The 16,148-nt window shown below is 41.9% G+C and overlaps 2 protein-coding genes across 2 annotated transcripts in view; one reads left to right on the top strand and one right to left on the bottom strand.

Annotated features, from left to right (window-relative positions):
• Positions 1-16,148, top strand: part of LOC135224546 (uncharacterized) — a 387,606-nt gene that overhangs the window by 31,130 nt on the left and 340,328 nt on the right. The gene's annotated exons all lie outside the window — the stretch shown is intronic.
• LOC135224545 (uncharacterized) overlaps positions 1-16,148 on the bottom strand; it is a 202,735-nt gene that overhangs the window by 10,512 nt on the left and 176,075 nt on the right. The window contains exon 12 of the mRNA XM_064263642.1: positions 5,633-5,824. Within this exon, the coding sequence (XP_064119712.1) occupies positions 5,633-5,824 (192 nt within the window). The remainder of the gene's footprint in view (positions 1-5,632; positions 5,825-16,148) is intronic.

Raw genomic sequence — 16,148 nt, 5'->3', positions numbered from 1 at the left:
AATTTTGGCACTTATTATTTATATGAAAAAAAATTTTCAAAAAACTGATAACAGCTACAACCATGGGTTGTTTTTGTTGTATTCTACATGAAATTGCCCACATATTAATTATATAAAACTCTAATATAAAATTGTGCAAAAATTATGTCAAAGTGACAAAATAATTTCTTAGATGTGTCACTGATGCTTTTTAGTGCGAGAAGAAAGAAATATGCGCTTGTGCACCTGGGTAACACTTGTAAACAAAACAACAGCTTGATCCATGAGCTCCCAGCATCCCTCAAGGCGTGTGATTCAAAAGTTTTCGCCTAGTAGGCCTATAACTATTTTTCCGCGAATTTTAAAAAACTATTTGGCGTTGACGTACCATAGGCGTTTAAGGGTTAAGGGCAATGATGAGTTACACAATCTGTTGGGCAGCCACCACAGGACCTAAGGAAAAAGTGTCCATAGATCTGTGGGCAACATCCTTAAGATAGAAAGAGTGAACGTGGGGGGGGACTGGCATAACCAAGTACCAGTGCTCAGACACTCTTGCACAGCCAAAATTCTTCTTGAAAGCCAGAGAGGGACTAATACCCCTGTGTCATGTGCTCTAGCCTGCACAGACGTGGCGGCAGAATTATCAAGAGTCAAATACACCTGTCTGAAAGCTTCATGTAATCAAAGAGATTGTATTCTTGGAGAACTCTTTCTTTGAACACCCATGATAACAAAAAGTCTACAACAACCTGGCCTAAGATTTTGTGTACTCTTAAGACCAACGCAGAGCCCTGACAGGACATAACAAGAGCTTTTGAGAATCACCCCCCACAAAGTCATCCAGAGATGAAATGGATCTGGCACAAATTCAAGGACACTGACCTCCAATCCCTGGTGTGCTTCACATCATATAGCTCAGGCCACCGAGGAGACCGCTTCCTTGCCTCAGGCCGCGAGCGGTCTGGGACCATCGCGTCAACCCGGGGTACCAACACGTCCGCCACGAGAGCGATCGCTGGTCTGGTGAGAGTCGCCTGAGCGACTCCCTCCAGTCTTCCGTCCCATGCCTGGATCCTGGCGCCAAGAGAACTCGGATGCCTGGGTCTTCGCTGTCTGGTCAACAGCAGGTGAGCGAACACTCGGTGACTCGCGAACAAGAGGCCGAGACGGTACCTGGCGTCGAGGCAGAACCTCTGGCGCCAGGTGAGGAAGTGCCGGTGCTAGCCGACACTCCTCCGGTCCCATCTTCTTCTCCATTGTGGAAGAAGAGACAGGCCCCGTTCCTGAAGGAACAGGAGGACTGAAGGAAGTCCCAACCGTCCCACCGGAGCAGGACGGGTGCCGAGACTTCTTAGGGGGGGAGGAGGCAACCTTCTTCTTCTTCGGCTTGGGGGCCTTAGAAGTTGAAGGGGAAGCGGCGGCAGGCGACGACGACGAAGAAGACGAAGACGACACCTTCCTCCTCTTCCTCTTCCTCTTCGTCAGCTTCTTCAGCACCACTGTCAGGTCTTCCATCCAGGATGGAGCCGGGCAGTTGCCGAAAGCAACAGGGTCCGACTGCACCTGTCTTGAAGGACCTGGGGTGGGAGCAGCAACACCACAAGCAGGAACGACGTGGCAGGAACTGGTACCAAGGCTGGAGCGGCAACGAAATCAGAAACAAGGAGGCGGGGCAGGAAACCGGCAGCATCCTGCTCAGGAGGTAGGTCTAGCGGTGAGCTCTTGGGACACTGGAAGTCCGGGGCTGCAGCAGGAGTGGGAAAACCAGGAGGCGGCATAGCAACGGGAAAGGAAATCTCCGGCAGCGGAGCCTGCACAGCGGCTGTCGGGGTCACCGTGGCTACGTGCTGCGTATACACCAGGTGAGGCAGAGCAGCGTAGCCCGGCGTGGATACCGTCGTGGTGGCAGGCCCGTGCGTAACGGGCGTAGCCCCTCTCGCCCAATGACTAAGCAGCCCCTGTACCGTCGGTGTCCCTTGCAGCCCCAGCGAGTACCAGGCCCTACCGAGATCGTCACCCGTGGTCAGCAAGTCTGAGGATGGAAAAGTTAGGTAGATTAGTAGGGTGTCCCCCTCGCCTGGGGGGGGGGGGGGGGGGGTAGGGGGGGGGGGGGGGATAGTTCACAGCCCGACCCGCGAACGGAGGACCCCGAGTACAACTGGATGTCGGGGTATCTTGCCCCCTCCTCTACACTCGAATGATCGAGGGAGGAGAGGGAGCGAGAAACCTCCCCCAAAGGGAAAGGATCCATACGCGGGAGCTGAGCCGGAGGGAGAAAGGAGGAAGACAAATCGGTGACCAAGGGCATAGCCGGGGAGTCCTCTGACGACTCCTTAGCCGGCTTCCGCGGCTTCTTCCTCCCCCCGTAGCGCTCCCACTGCACCTCCGACCAAAAGATACATGTATCACAAGTCTCGGCGCGAAAGCATTCACGCCCTCGACACCGAGCACAAAAATCATGAGGATCTACCTCCACAGAAGAGCGGAAAGCCCCACACTTACGGCCCCCAATAACCAGGCATAGTCTACAGTTGATGGGGGGGCGGAGGGGCTTCTCCGGCTCTTGTTGCGTAATTTCCATAATAAAAATGAAAACCAAAACAAACACGCACTTACTTTTGTACTTGCAACACACACACAAGTAAAAGAAAAAGTGAGAAAGTCTTCACGCAGTGAAGAAAACAAAGGATACGACAAAGCGGGCAGAGAGACGAAGAGCAGCACGTCCATCCACGAGCGCGGCCGAAAGCAAACTGGCTCCTCGCCTCGCAGTCGAGCGTACCGCTAACTATCGGACAAGTAGTTAACTACCGAACCCCTTGTTCGAAAAGCTTACGACCGGTTCAGCTGCCGCTAAGTACCTTCCTATTGTAAAGGACCGAGGGTTTGTATACCGTATCGGAACAAACGTAAATTTAACATTTTCACTATACAGTCAACCCCCCCCATATTCTTGGAGGTTAGGTACCTTAACCACCCTTGAATACCAAAAATCCACAACATATTAGAACCCCCCCTAACAAGACTTATAACTTCCCTTTTCAATAGTCCAAACAGCAAATATACCTTAAACTATCATCCTAAAACACATCAATATCATTTAATATCATTTTAATATAATTTCAGTATCACTTTAACATTTCAATAGTATGCATCATTTCTGACCCGCATAGCTCTACCAAGGTGCAAAAACTGGTATAGAGAGCTGTAGCCACCAGAAGGGTTCAATATACGGAGGTCCATCCTATGAAAAGGTTCCTAAAAGGAGAGAGGAAAACCAGTATACTACCAGCACAAAGCTTACAATCTTGTGTCATTCCACAGGATCACATAAGTCTTTCTCTGTCGCTCTCTGAGTTAATATCAATGAAAAAAATACATTTTATTGACATTTTGCTGTTTACATTAATATTATTTTAAAATTAGTAAATTTTTGTTAATGTAATCACATAAATAACCTGCATATACAGTAATTAATGAATACTGCTCTACGAAAAACCCACAACACCAAATTTTCTGCAATTTATTGAAAAATACATTCCACAGAAAGATTCACAAATAACAGAGGCTGTGAATACTTAACCCAGATATAGCAGTGGCCCACTGTTCTATTTAAGACAGTATACAGTACATGTGCTATCATCATTTTAGTGAAAATCACATAATTTATATGTTTATGTTCTCTGTTCACCTATCATGTAAGTTGGATTTCAGTGAGCAATTGAATGAACACCTGTCTGTTTAATCACCTTTTGCAATACATGTGAAGTGCACCAAAACAACCGAAAACATGAATGTCAGTCAGTTTACCCTCTCTTGGTCCCTTGCATCACATGTGAACTGCACTTCTGTAAGTAATCTCTCTCTCTCTCTCTCTCTCTCTCTCTCTCTCTCTCTCTCTCTCTCTCTCGGTCTCTCTCTCTTCTCTCTCTCTCTCTCTCCTCTTCTCTGCCTCTCTCTCTCGTATCCAAAGATTATATTCTTGGACACCTCTTTCTTCATACTCCCCATGCTAACAAAAAGCCTACGACAACCTGGCCTTAAGTGCCATGCCCTTTTAAGATAACAATGCAGAGTCCTGACAGGACCTAGCAAAGCTCTTGAGAATCACCACCCACAAAGTCATCCAGTGATGGAATGGAAAAGGAGGTGATTCTGGGTCTTAGCAACGAATTCTGGGACAAATTTTGAAGGACAAAGACCCCCAACCCCTGATGTGCTTCACATCATAGCTCAGACCGTGCAGCTCCCCCACTCTCTTCGAAGATGCCAAGGCCAGGAGGAAAACCGTTTTGAGTGTCAAGTTCCTGTCTGATGAACGACGCAAAGCCTAACATGGAGCTTTAGTGAAACTTCTCAAGACCAAGGAAACATCCCACGTAGGGGGCTTGAGCTCTCTAGGAGAACAGAACTGCTCAAACCCTTTAAGAAGCAAGGAAAGTTCCCAAGATGAGATGTCGATACCTCTAAGACGTAACACTAAACTCAGGGCTGCCCTGTCCCCTCTAATAGCGGAAACAGACAACCCTTTCTCATCTGAGGAAGGTCAAAAAGTCTGCTATGTGCTGAATAGAGGTTCCGAGTGGAGAAAAACCCCATTAATTACACCAATCACAGTAAATTGCCCATTTGCCTTGGTAAACTGCGGAGGTCAACCTTCTGAAACTGCTAGACATATGGCCTGTTGTCCTCTGAGAAAAGCCTCTCGCTCGGAGGAGATACTTGATAGCCTCCAACCATGAAGCGTCAAGCATCACTGGCAGAGCAATACCATATGGCTGACCCTGGCTACCAATGAAGATGAGGCCAGGAGGTAGGGGGAGAGGTTGGGTAGCTTGAGGAGGGGGGAGGCAAGCATCCATGAAGTACGTCAGCAAATCCTCCAAGGAGGGTGAACTCCATAGCCCAAGAGACCCCCAGTGTGCCGCCATTTTGGATGCCTCCAACTCTCGGGAAGTAAATTAACTCCCGGGGAAGAGGGGGCAACATTATATAATAAATCAGCCTGAGGGGCTCCCAATACTTGCAACGACAAATCGATGGAAGAAAAGGAAGGAGACAAAGGCACTACACTAGTATGGGGTATGACTGCGGCAGGAGACGAAGGGTAGAAACTCTACGATACAACTTCTTGCTATAAAATAACTTCCACTGCTCTCTAGGCCATGCACGACATTCCGGGCAGGGATTCATTATGGTACAAACATTAGAACAACACCTACTGCAAGAGGAGTGTGGGTCTGTCACTGAAGAAGCCAGGAAACGAGAACATGGGAAACCTTGAGTTCCCAGGCACATACATTGGTGAGGCCAAGAAGGAGCAGAAGAAGCCATAATACAAGCACACACACACACACACACAGAATCACAAGCAAAAATGGGTACTGAACCAGATAAAAGGCCGAGAGAGGGCAACTGCGACTCTCACCCAGGCGGTTAGGAAAAAGACTAAACGCAGTAGCGTGGGTGCATGGTCCTTGACCAATTTTCACCCAATATACGCATAAATTACCAGATCTCACAAGATTCCTTGCTTGTCATCTGCAATTTAACCGGATCCAGCTAAGCACTACAAAATTATACTATTGTTAAGACCGAAGGTTTAATGGGTTTTTAGCACCAAAACAAATACACGTTCAAAATAGCTTACCCCGTTATCAGTTATTGCCAACATGTGATTTTTCCCACATGCAATGCTTAGCACTTTCATATGGTTAAAATATGAAATATTTCTTGGTTCACTGCCATCATTCACGAAAGACTGGGGAACTCTGTTGCTTATGAGTGGGACAAGTGGAGTGGTACCACCCATCATGTGCCCCACTGTTCCATTGATCACAGGCTGAAAAAGAGACAAAAGTTAAATCATTAGAGACATTCCAACACCTTTTAAAATCTTATAAAAGATTTCCAGCAAAAAAGTACCACTGACAAGTAGAGCTATGACTCTATAATCATTTTTCCACTGACAAGTAGTGCTATGATTCTATAATCTTTTTCCACTGACAAGTAGTGCTATGACTCTATAATCATTTTTATTAAACTGAACTAATCATTTCAATTTGGTATGCAAAGTATAAATATTGATAGGAAAACAAATCTGCAAAATAACACTACATATAGCAATGAGGAGTGAAAAATCCAGTCATATAATGAGGCACCTTAGACCATAGGTGGGGAAGGGAAGGGAGGCTGCCCTCCACCTAGTTTGTCTTGCCTATCATTTGGTCACAGGTTTACTACTTACAGTAGCTAATTAGCACTTGGTTTACAACCCTTTCAATGAATTGTGTTACACACAATTACATATAATAAAAGTAATAACTCACTACGCCATCTTGATTTATGTCACTTTCAACATTACAGTAGTTTTTGTTAATAAAAACTGGAACAAATAAAATTCTATTATTGTCAGTTTATGCAACTTTTAAGTTAGCCAGCAAAAAATATATCTAATCCATAGGAATGACCAAATCACCTAAAAACTATTAAAATTGAAACTCACACAAAGATCAATGTCAAAATATAAAAAATACTTTAATGTAAAAAGTCATTTAAAATCTTTCACATTTAAAAAATAATGTCTTATGGTATACATGTACAGTACACAACAAATCAGTGACACTGAATGACAGCGATGTTGACGTAGTACATACACACTGATTAAGATCTTGCTGTAGTTATTACACTTACAAAAAGACACACACAATCACACAAACAATTGTATGACATTATTATCCTTTGAAGTGGAGATGGAATGTCAGGTTCTCCAAACTCTTCAACACTGTATGAAAGGGGGAGGAGGAAGAGAGGAGTGGCTGGACTTGGAATATTTGTGATGGCAGAGGTGGAAGAGGTGGACGGGGTGGAAGGAGAGGCTAAGATTCTGGGTCTGGCCTTCAGGATATGCTCTCATTATTATTGATACAACCAATGCAGAGGGAACGCTTCTGAAACCATCCAAATGATTAAGTGAAAAACACTCCCAAGAAGGACAAGTAGATACTATAAGATGCTCCCTCTTCTTGTAGAATGCCTTCCACTGCAACACAGGCCAGGAACAACATTCCAACCAAGGATTAGTAATGGTAGAAAAATTGGATCGGCACCTACTGCATGTAGTATGGGGGTCTGTAATGGTAGCAACCAAAAACCTGGAGCAGGGAAATTCCTGAATGCCCAGGCACATGTGTTGACAAGGCCTAGAAGAATTGGCGGACTCCATGATAATAAACACACACTGAAACAAAGAAATCCCAGGTAAACAAAGCAACCAGCTTGGAAGGAAAGCTAAAGCAACTACTCCAAGCCAGTCAAGGAAAGACTGATGCTTCACGAGAATCTATGCCTGGTGTGACCAGCTTCCACCTCATATATGTATGAGTTGCCAGATGCCACAGATTCCTTGCTTTACAATCTTTGATTATTTTTTAACCAGTTTCTAGCTGGTGCAAGAAGATTATCCTATTGTTAAAACCGAAGGTTTTTTCTGCGTATGAACAACATAAGGTTTTGAGTACTTTTGGACTGTACAGTCTCTCCTCTGAGGTTTGTAGCTCCGGCCAATGTTGCTGGGGACTCTGCCATGGGAAGGGCAACTGCTATTGGAAGCAATCAAAATGTGTACACCCCATTCACCCAAGAAAAGTGTATGTAGTACGTGAGGGAGAAGTAAGGAGGTGCTTGGATCAAAGGGGAGTGGTAGACAAACTCTTCTAGTCTACCTCCTTTACCAAAACCTTCCCAAGATGGTAGCAAATAAACCCCTATAATAATGTAATAAAAGGGGTGGATTCACCTAAACAGGGGGAAAGAAGGTTCACTGCACTTATTAATGCCTTTCACACCTCCAATCATGACACTATTTTATTGGTCAAGAAAATACTTGAACCAAACCAATACAAAAGTTCGAACTTAGCAGTCAGTGGGACATCATCTCTCAACTGCAGCTGCAGAAAAAGTGCTTGGTGATATCAGGTGAGCGATTAGTATTTTGTCACTCATCCCCCTTTAAACACTAGTTTATTATTTTGTTACCAACTTTCATCGACTGATTCCAGCCCACAACGAAAAGTACTCCAATATAAATGACAATGGTTTGTATTCCCATAACAGCAAATTTCCTTGGACACCTTCCTAATTAATGATGGCAAACTACCAGAAAAAGCAGAAAAGAATGTGTGATACTTTATAAAATACAATGTCAGCTTTTAAACCTTGCAGTGTTACTGCAATTCTTAAAATAGTGAGAGTCCATTCTCACTGATTCATGGGAGCACATAAAAAATCAAGGGAATTTTGGACTCAAAAAGAATTTCATGCAAAATTCAAATGTTTTCCCTTTTCTTGGAAAGAAATTCAAAGAGCATACCAATTTCCGATTCATGCACACACTGCTTTACATAACACAATAGGAAATCTCAGTCAAGAAAAGCAAGCATTTCAAATTTCTGAAGCAAGGATTTCAAATGTCAGGTGAATATTTAATTTTTTTACATAACTTTGTTCCTAATCATAAATTTAGATACAAAACTGCAAAGATGTTAGAGAATCTTTCATATGACTCTCATGGCATCTAAATACTCAGTGACGTAAAATTCCCCTGATTTCTGTATATACGTACAGTACCTCACAGAGATAACGGATTAAAGTGTCCGAGCCAACCCCGCTATAAAAGAAACTGATATTTCATTGCATACCCTGTACCCCTTAAACTACTGTAAAATTCTTATAACTGCTTATTTTAACAGTTCACGGCCTAATTGATAGTTCTAAAAAAAATATACCATAATCTATCATCCTAAAACAATTAAAAATAATTGTAAACAGAAATGCACTACAAACCACCCCAAAACCCCCAAAGTTACCCCTTTTATACGTAAGCATAGTCTTTTTCTTTCATGGTACTGTTTCGTTTTCTTTTTTGCAATAAAGCTTATACTATGTACTAAGTATTTATATGAGCAAACAGTACCAGTAAGGTACGATATAGCTTTATTGTTAATATAAATTTATACTGCAAGACACTATAAGCTAAATGTAGCATAATTTTTAGAGTTTAAAGCAATTTAAATTAATAAAGAAACAGTAACAATAAATTTGACCTACCTGTACAACAAGCATGGGAAATATTTGAGTAAAATTTAAAATAAAAATTACTGTATACAGTGAACCCCCTTTATTCACAGACTCTTGTATTTGTGGGTTTCTCTCTGGAACATATACCCCCATTAATCACAGAAAATTTGTCTATTCATGGCACTTTTCTATGAGAAATATCCACAAATTCCTGTTTTTTTAAATCAATTTCATTATAAAATGCATTTTTTTGTGATAGAACTACTACCAAAACGAGTATAAAACTTTTCAGTTGGTTTTTCTGAGTTTTAACTAGAAAAATAGGCAGTTTTAAGCATTTTTATTATAGGAGTTTCAACTAATTCGCGGGTTCTAGCTATTCGCGGGGGCTCGGTATGCATCCCCCGCAAATAAGGGGAACACTGTAGACTCATGATTTTATCATGTATCTCGTGTACTAACATCTTTCCCTCCATCTCTTTATCTCATCTTCGTGTTAAGTAAGTTAAAAATGTAAAAGAGCATGATAAAAGTATTGTTAGAAGCGTTACAACCAAAGGAGAAACAGCCGTTTTGCTAAGAACATACGAATAGCATTTCAACCATAGTACAATAGTCAACAATTACTAGAGTTATATTACAAATGACATTAGGCAGTCGCCGGTCATTGGCTGGGGAGCCATTTCCGGGGGTGTGCCGATAAGCAAAAACCGCCATTAGCCAATTTATGGGGCTTATGGCGCCGATAACTGGTTACAGGCGCCATGAGCTCCCTTATGGCGCAAATAACTGGAACTCAGCCCATTATGGTGCCATAAATCACTGATTTTATGGTGCTTGATAAGCACCATAAAACTGGATCGCTGATTACTGAGTCTGCCGATAACCGGGGACTACCTGTAAATGAAATAGGACTGGCATATTTTTGCAATACATAATATACCCTATTTGCTGTGGAGAAAAGATCAGCAAGGGAATATATACTTAGCCGTACTACTTAATTTAAGCTGTAAGTTGCAGCTGAAGCTGAGAAAACAATGTTCACGCTACTTAATAACTATAAATCATCATGCATCGGTACCATGGATTAAACTCCTGTAAATTTATATATGACATCATCATGCATCGGTACCACGGATTAAACTCCTGTAAATTTTGATATGACATCAAACTCAACCACAAATAAAATTGAGAATAAAATACTTAATCAATACTAATGGGCATGAAAGAACACATTTTACAATTGTTCATGCTGATAAGATATACTATACGTGAGCTGATATGATGAAAAAACAGAGACAATAGGAAAATGAATCTCCTAAAGCAGCAGCAGCATCTAATAATGAAAAAGATAACAATGTACTTCCAAACAGACCTATTTAAGTCATTATTTGACTTAAAAACACTGTACTAATGATATATAGGCTAGTCTTATCCAGGGTTTAACACATGTTTATGTCAATATTTTGGAAATGAAAGAAAAAGTCATTCTGAGCAGAAAGTGTTCTATAAGGATATATGTACATTTTAAGGCTTCGTTTGTCAGTTGGGTGATGTTTAAAATACAGTGAAACCCCCTTATTTAAGCACTCCGTATTCACAGACTTCCCTATGGAACATATATAGCCAGTATTCACAGAAAATTTGCCTATTTGCTGTATTTTTCTATGAGAAATATCTACAAATTCCTGGTTTTTTTTTATCAATTTCATCAAAAACCCCTTTTTGTGATTAAAGTATTAAATAAAACAGATATAAAACATTTTTTAGTGGCTTTAACTAACAAAATAGCCAATTTTAAGCCTTTTTATAGGGGCCTGAACTATTTGCAGATTCTAGCTATTTGCGGGGGATCCGATATGCATATCCCGCGAATACGGGAGAACACTGTAACTGTTTTTCCTTAACACTGCTCTCAGCCAAGATGACATGCGCAATGTCTGAGTATTCAGGGTTGATGACGTGCATTAGGCAACTGCATTGCTAGTCTTCTGATTATGAATTTTTTCTTAAAAGTTTTTGAAAAATATAACATTACAGTTCCTTTAACGAGTAAATCATCTGTGAACAGACTTCATTGTAACCTGATTTCAATTATTAGCTTTACATATCAAGAAAGTAGTGTAAATGGTGCTTGGCAGCATTCACGTGTGTTCATTGGAGTCGGGGACTAGGCCTAGGCCTACTCTGAATGAGTTATAGTGACAGTAATCATGATGATAAAGGAATGGAGGTAGGGAGGATACTGCACTTTGAACATCAGCTTTTTTACCTCTTTTGATTATTGCATGAATATATTACCTTTGACAGGAAAGAATGAAGAAAGTTAATTTTTCATAATGTTCCCATTCTCATTCATCTGACAGAGACAAAAGCATTTCATAGGTGTGTTTTTTCCTTTGACTTGTGTGCAATGAATACTTTTCATGAAGGAGAGACTTTTCATAATGTTTTAAATCTTTGACTGGTGTGTAATGAATAGGCGTATCTTGAATGGAGGGGGGATTGCATTAGGCTTGCTTTTCTTTTCTTTACTGGAGTCCAGTGATTACCATTGATGGAGAAGGAGAAGGTTTCTATGATGCATGCATATTTCCCCTTTGTTCAGTATGCAAAGAACACATCAATCTCGAAGTATTTTATTCATGTCAGCCTAATTACCGATTTCCTTTTTTTTTTATAACAGTGGAGTTCATAACCGTCTAGAGATGGAACTGTTGCAAAACCCATAAATAAACATCATATCTGCATATTCCACACTACGGGATCGGTTAGGCATGTCTCCAGTTTCTTGCTCACAAAAAGTGAATCTGGAATTTGACACTTGTAGCTTGGACACACTCTTGGCAGAAAAGCGAGACTGTTTAGAGTAAAAAGTGAACTGATCAGCTCTGTCCCCCTCCCCATACCCATGAATACTCAGACATCCCGTACACACCATCTGCCCATTTAATGATAACAGTTACGTATTTCAAAATCTCACATGGCCAAATGAAGACTTAAAAAGGGATTTTGACGAAGGAAAAGTCTATTTCTGGGCAAGGACCTGAGTTGCCCAGTGAAATACTTCCTTTAGTGGATATTTCTAAGGTAAAATATTGCTATAATTACCAGAGAAAAAACTAAAATAGTAATGCCAGAATAGACTGGCTCGCTCACCTTTAATAAAGGTGTCGGTATGGTATCTGGGGCGAGTGGAAGCCACTACCAGAGGTCCCTTGCCATTTAGGTTCTCCCTTCCTCAATATCCCTCGTCTACCGAGGAGCCGATGCAAGGCCCCGCTACCCGCTACTACTACGACTAGCACCTTTGTTTTTATTCCTGTAGATAGTCCCAAGCTGGGCCAAGAAAAGGGTGTGGAAAGAAAAGTCGGGTGGGATTTCACTGGGTGACACAGGTCCTTGCCCAGAAATAGATTTTTCCTTCGTCAAAATCCCTTATCTGGGCTCAGCCTGTGTCGCTCCGTGAAATAGTGCCAGAGAATTGGCTCTACCAGCTTGGAAAATTGTAGATAGTCAAAAATTACAGGTGAATTAAAACTCAATTAGAGTTAAATACTATAATGTAAGTAATAATAGATCACAATAAACAAATACAATTGTTCTCAAGTTTCAATGATCCTTAAATCTAACTTATCTACATAGTGGGGTTAAATAACCCACAGAGATTCAAATAACACACACTAGTAACAAACCATCACAATGGAAATCAGACCCAGATACAATCATATATACACAATACAAATGATACATATATACAGAAAGTGCTATCCAAGGTAAATTATGAACCCGGTAACAACCGAGCTACGGCAAGAATGCTAGTGAGGCAGGTAGGAGAGAGAGGAATGTGAGAGAGATATAAGCTATATAACTACTTATTACTAATTATGCAATGTCAAGGAAACTGTGTTTCCGGCTACCACTGCTGGAAATTTAAGGGCCTCTAAAGACTTCAAGTAGTGGCGCTTAAATACTGTCGGAGATTTCCAGCCTGTGTATTTGTTAAGATCGTCAAAATTCATATGTTGAAAATAATTAATTGAGGTGGCTACTGCCCTAATATCATGTGCCCTCGGAAAGGATTCCGGGTTAGCTTGTTTTATGAAATACAGAATCTGTTGTCTAATCCCTTTTAGGGAAATAGTTCCACCTTTTTCCCTAATGAACAAGGGGCCTGAAGATATCAGGGCAGTCCTATTTAAACATGCTCTTAAGAGAATTAACTGGACATAGGGATATATCCTGAGGAAGTAGGACAATCTTCCATGGGGCCCATCTATCTTGTGGGTCCTCATTTTTTGCAAGAAATTGATGATCTGGTGGTAAAAGTAGTTCTCCTGTAGGGAGAAATTCAATATGATCTGATTCCCTAGAGAGGGCCGACAGTTCAGAAATTCTGGTGCCTGAGGCTAAACTTATTAGGAATAGCGTTTTCCTTAAGAGGGTTATATAATTACATGAGTCATTATTAGTGTCAGAAACCAATTTAAGGACATCGTTTAAAAACCATGAGACCGTCCTGGGCCTCTCAAATGGTCTGAGTCTTGCACAAGCTCTTGGAATGGATGAAAAGTACGAATCTGTTAGATCTATATTGAAACCAAATTGGAAGATTTTCTTAAGAGCTGATTTGGTAGTAGTAATTGTACTAGCTGCTAAACCTTTCTCGAACAAGGTTCTGAAAAAAGTTATAGCTAGATTCGTGGACATGGTTTGTGCATCTGAGTCCTTTAAAAATATAGCTAGTTTCTTAACTGCCGAGTCATATTGACGCAAGGTCGATTCTCGCTTGTCAGATTCTAAGAACAGGATGTTCTGAGGATCTATGTTAGCATCTTTCTGAGCTGCAAACTTCATAAATCCATAAAGTTAGGGCTTTCTGAATTCCTGAGGAAGCGGGCACAGTCCGCGTTTGAACCAACTGCGTCAGTTTGGGATTGGGAATCCGTTGGGGCCGGAGTCCTAATTCCAATAGTAGAGGGAACCAATTGCTCTTGGGCCAATTGGGGGCTACCAGTGCAATGTGACCCTTGAACGTCCTGAGCTTGTTCAGGACTTTCAGAAACAGATTCACTGGAGGAAAAAGGTAAATTCTCTTCCATACATTCCAATCTATAGCCATAGCGTCCGTGGCGTAGGCCAGAGGGTCCAGGTTGGGAGCCACATTTAAAGGGAGTATGTGGTTCGACTCTGTGGCAAAGAGATCCACCTGAAGTCCTGGTACCTGTTGACAGATCCATCTGAATGACTCCTTGTCCAGTGTCCACTCCAATTCTAGCGGGACGGATCGTGATAGGGCGTCTGCCACCACGTTCCTGACTCCTGCTAGGTGAGTGGCTGACAGGTGCCATTTGTTCTTGTCTGCTAAGGCAAATAGGGCTATCATGACATGGTTCACATGGCTCGATTTGGAGCCACCCGTTTATGCAGTGGACTACTACTGCACTGTCCAATACCAACTTGATATGAAACTTCTTGGCTGGTTGTAGCCTTTTCAGGGTGAGAAACACTGCCATAGCTGCCAGTACATTGATGTGTAGCTGGCAGAATGTTAGATACCAGGTTCCCTGTACCTCTTTGTACTGTGAGTACCCGCCCCAGCCGCTTAAAGAGGCGTCTGTGTGGACTACTAGGGTCAGCGGAGGAAACTGCAATGGTATTGTCTTTGACAGATTCTTGATTTCCGTCCAAGATCGCTGGGATGGGAGCCATTTTGTTCCGGGATCTCCGGTTTGCTTTTGATCGCCAAACCCGGTTTATATCCTTTAGTTTGGCTTTCATCAGAACGTCCGTTACTGATGCAAATTGGAGTGATCCTAGGATTCTTTCCTGGTTCCTCCGGAACGTCTGCTTGTTTTTGAGAAATTGCCTTGTGGCCTTGGCTATTTCTCTTCTCTTCAACGGTGGAATTGATAGAGTATGAGAGTTCAAGTCCCATTGGATTCCTAACCACTGGAAACGTGACTCCGGTGTTAGCCGAGACTTGGTTTTGTTTATTTGGAATCCTAAATGTTCCAGAAACTGAATTACCTTGACCGTCGCCTTGTGGTATTCTTCGACAGTTGTGGCCCATACGAGCCAATCGTCCAGATAGGCTACTAACATTATTCCCCGAGTTCTTAACTCCTGTACTACTGTTTCCGCCAACTTGGTGAATATTCTGGGTGCTATGTTGAGCCCGAATGGCATTACTCTGAAGGAGTAAGCCTTCTTTCCTAGTTTGAAGCCTAGGAATGGACGGAAGTGTCTTGCTATTGGGACATGATAGTAGGCATCTGTAAGATCTACAGAGGTGGTGACGGCCCCACGGGGAAGTGAGGTCCGCACCTGTGAAACGGTCAGCATTCGAAACTTGTCGCAATGAATGAATGAGTTTAGATGGGATAAGTCTAGAATTATTCTTAATTTGTTTGAGTCTTTCTTTGGCACGCTGAACAAGTGCCCTTGAAACTTTAACCTGTTAAGCATCCCCCCCGGATGAGCTCGCTACTAACGTACCGTCACGCTTTTTTTGTAGTTAGCGATCATAGCACTGATGATAGTTTTCCAAAATTAATATTGATTTTTATGCTTATTATTCATAATGTAGTTAAGTGTAGGAAATTATTAAATGTTGGAGCAAAAAAAAATTAATACTACAATTATTCTATTTCAAAAGACTTCATAACACTGAATGAAAAATATTAAACATACATGCACTATTATTCTTTCGTATGCCAATCTCTAAAGCAAGGGGCTACACACAATCCTACTTCACAGTGTCACACCATCTATCTATGTGCTCGTGATTGTAGAGAAAAATGTTCTACATTCTCATCTAGAAACTGATTTGCAAATCTGTTTGTTTCTTTCATGAGGTAATCAACGATTTCATCATCAAAATATTTCTCAAAATATTCTAATGGATTCTCTTTATCCTCAACTGTAAATTTCACGCCAGGATAAGCGACCACCAGGAAAGAGTTGCCAGGATGGGAATAAGTTTCCCGTGTGCTGAGGGTGTTATCAAATGATGTTCCTACACTTTCTATACGAGTAAACGTAATATTACGGGACTGACGGCTTGACAAGCAGAGTTAAAGTCTTGA

The sequence above is a fragment of the Macrobrachium nipponense genome, chromosome 12 (genome assembly GCF_015104395.2).
Source record: "Macrobrachium nipponense isolate FS-2020 chromosome 12, ASM1510439v2, whole genome shotgun sequence".
Taxonomy (NCBI): Eukaryota; Metazoa; Arthropoda; class Malacostraca; order Decapoda; family Palaemonidae; genus Macrobrachium; species Macrobrachium nipponense.
The sequence above is the reverse complement of the archived record's forward strand: the minus strand, read 5'-3'. Positions and strand labels throughout refer to the sequence as shown.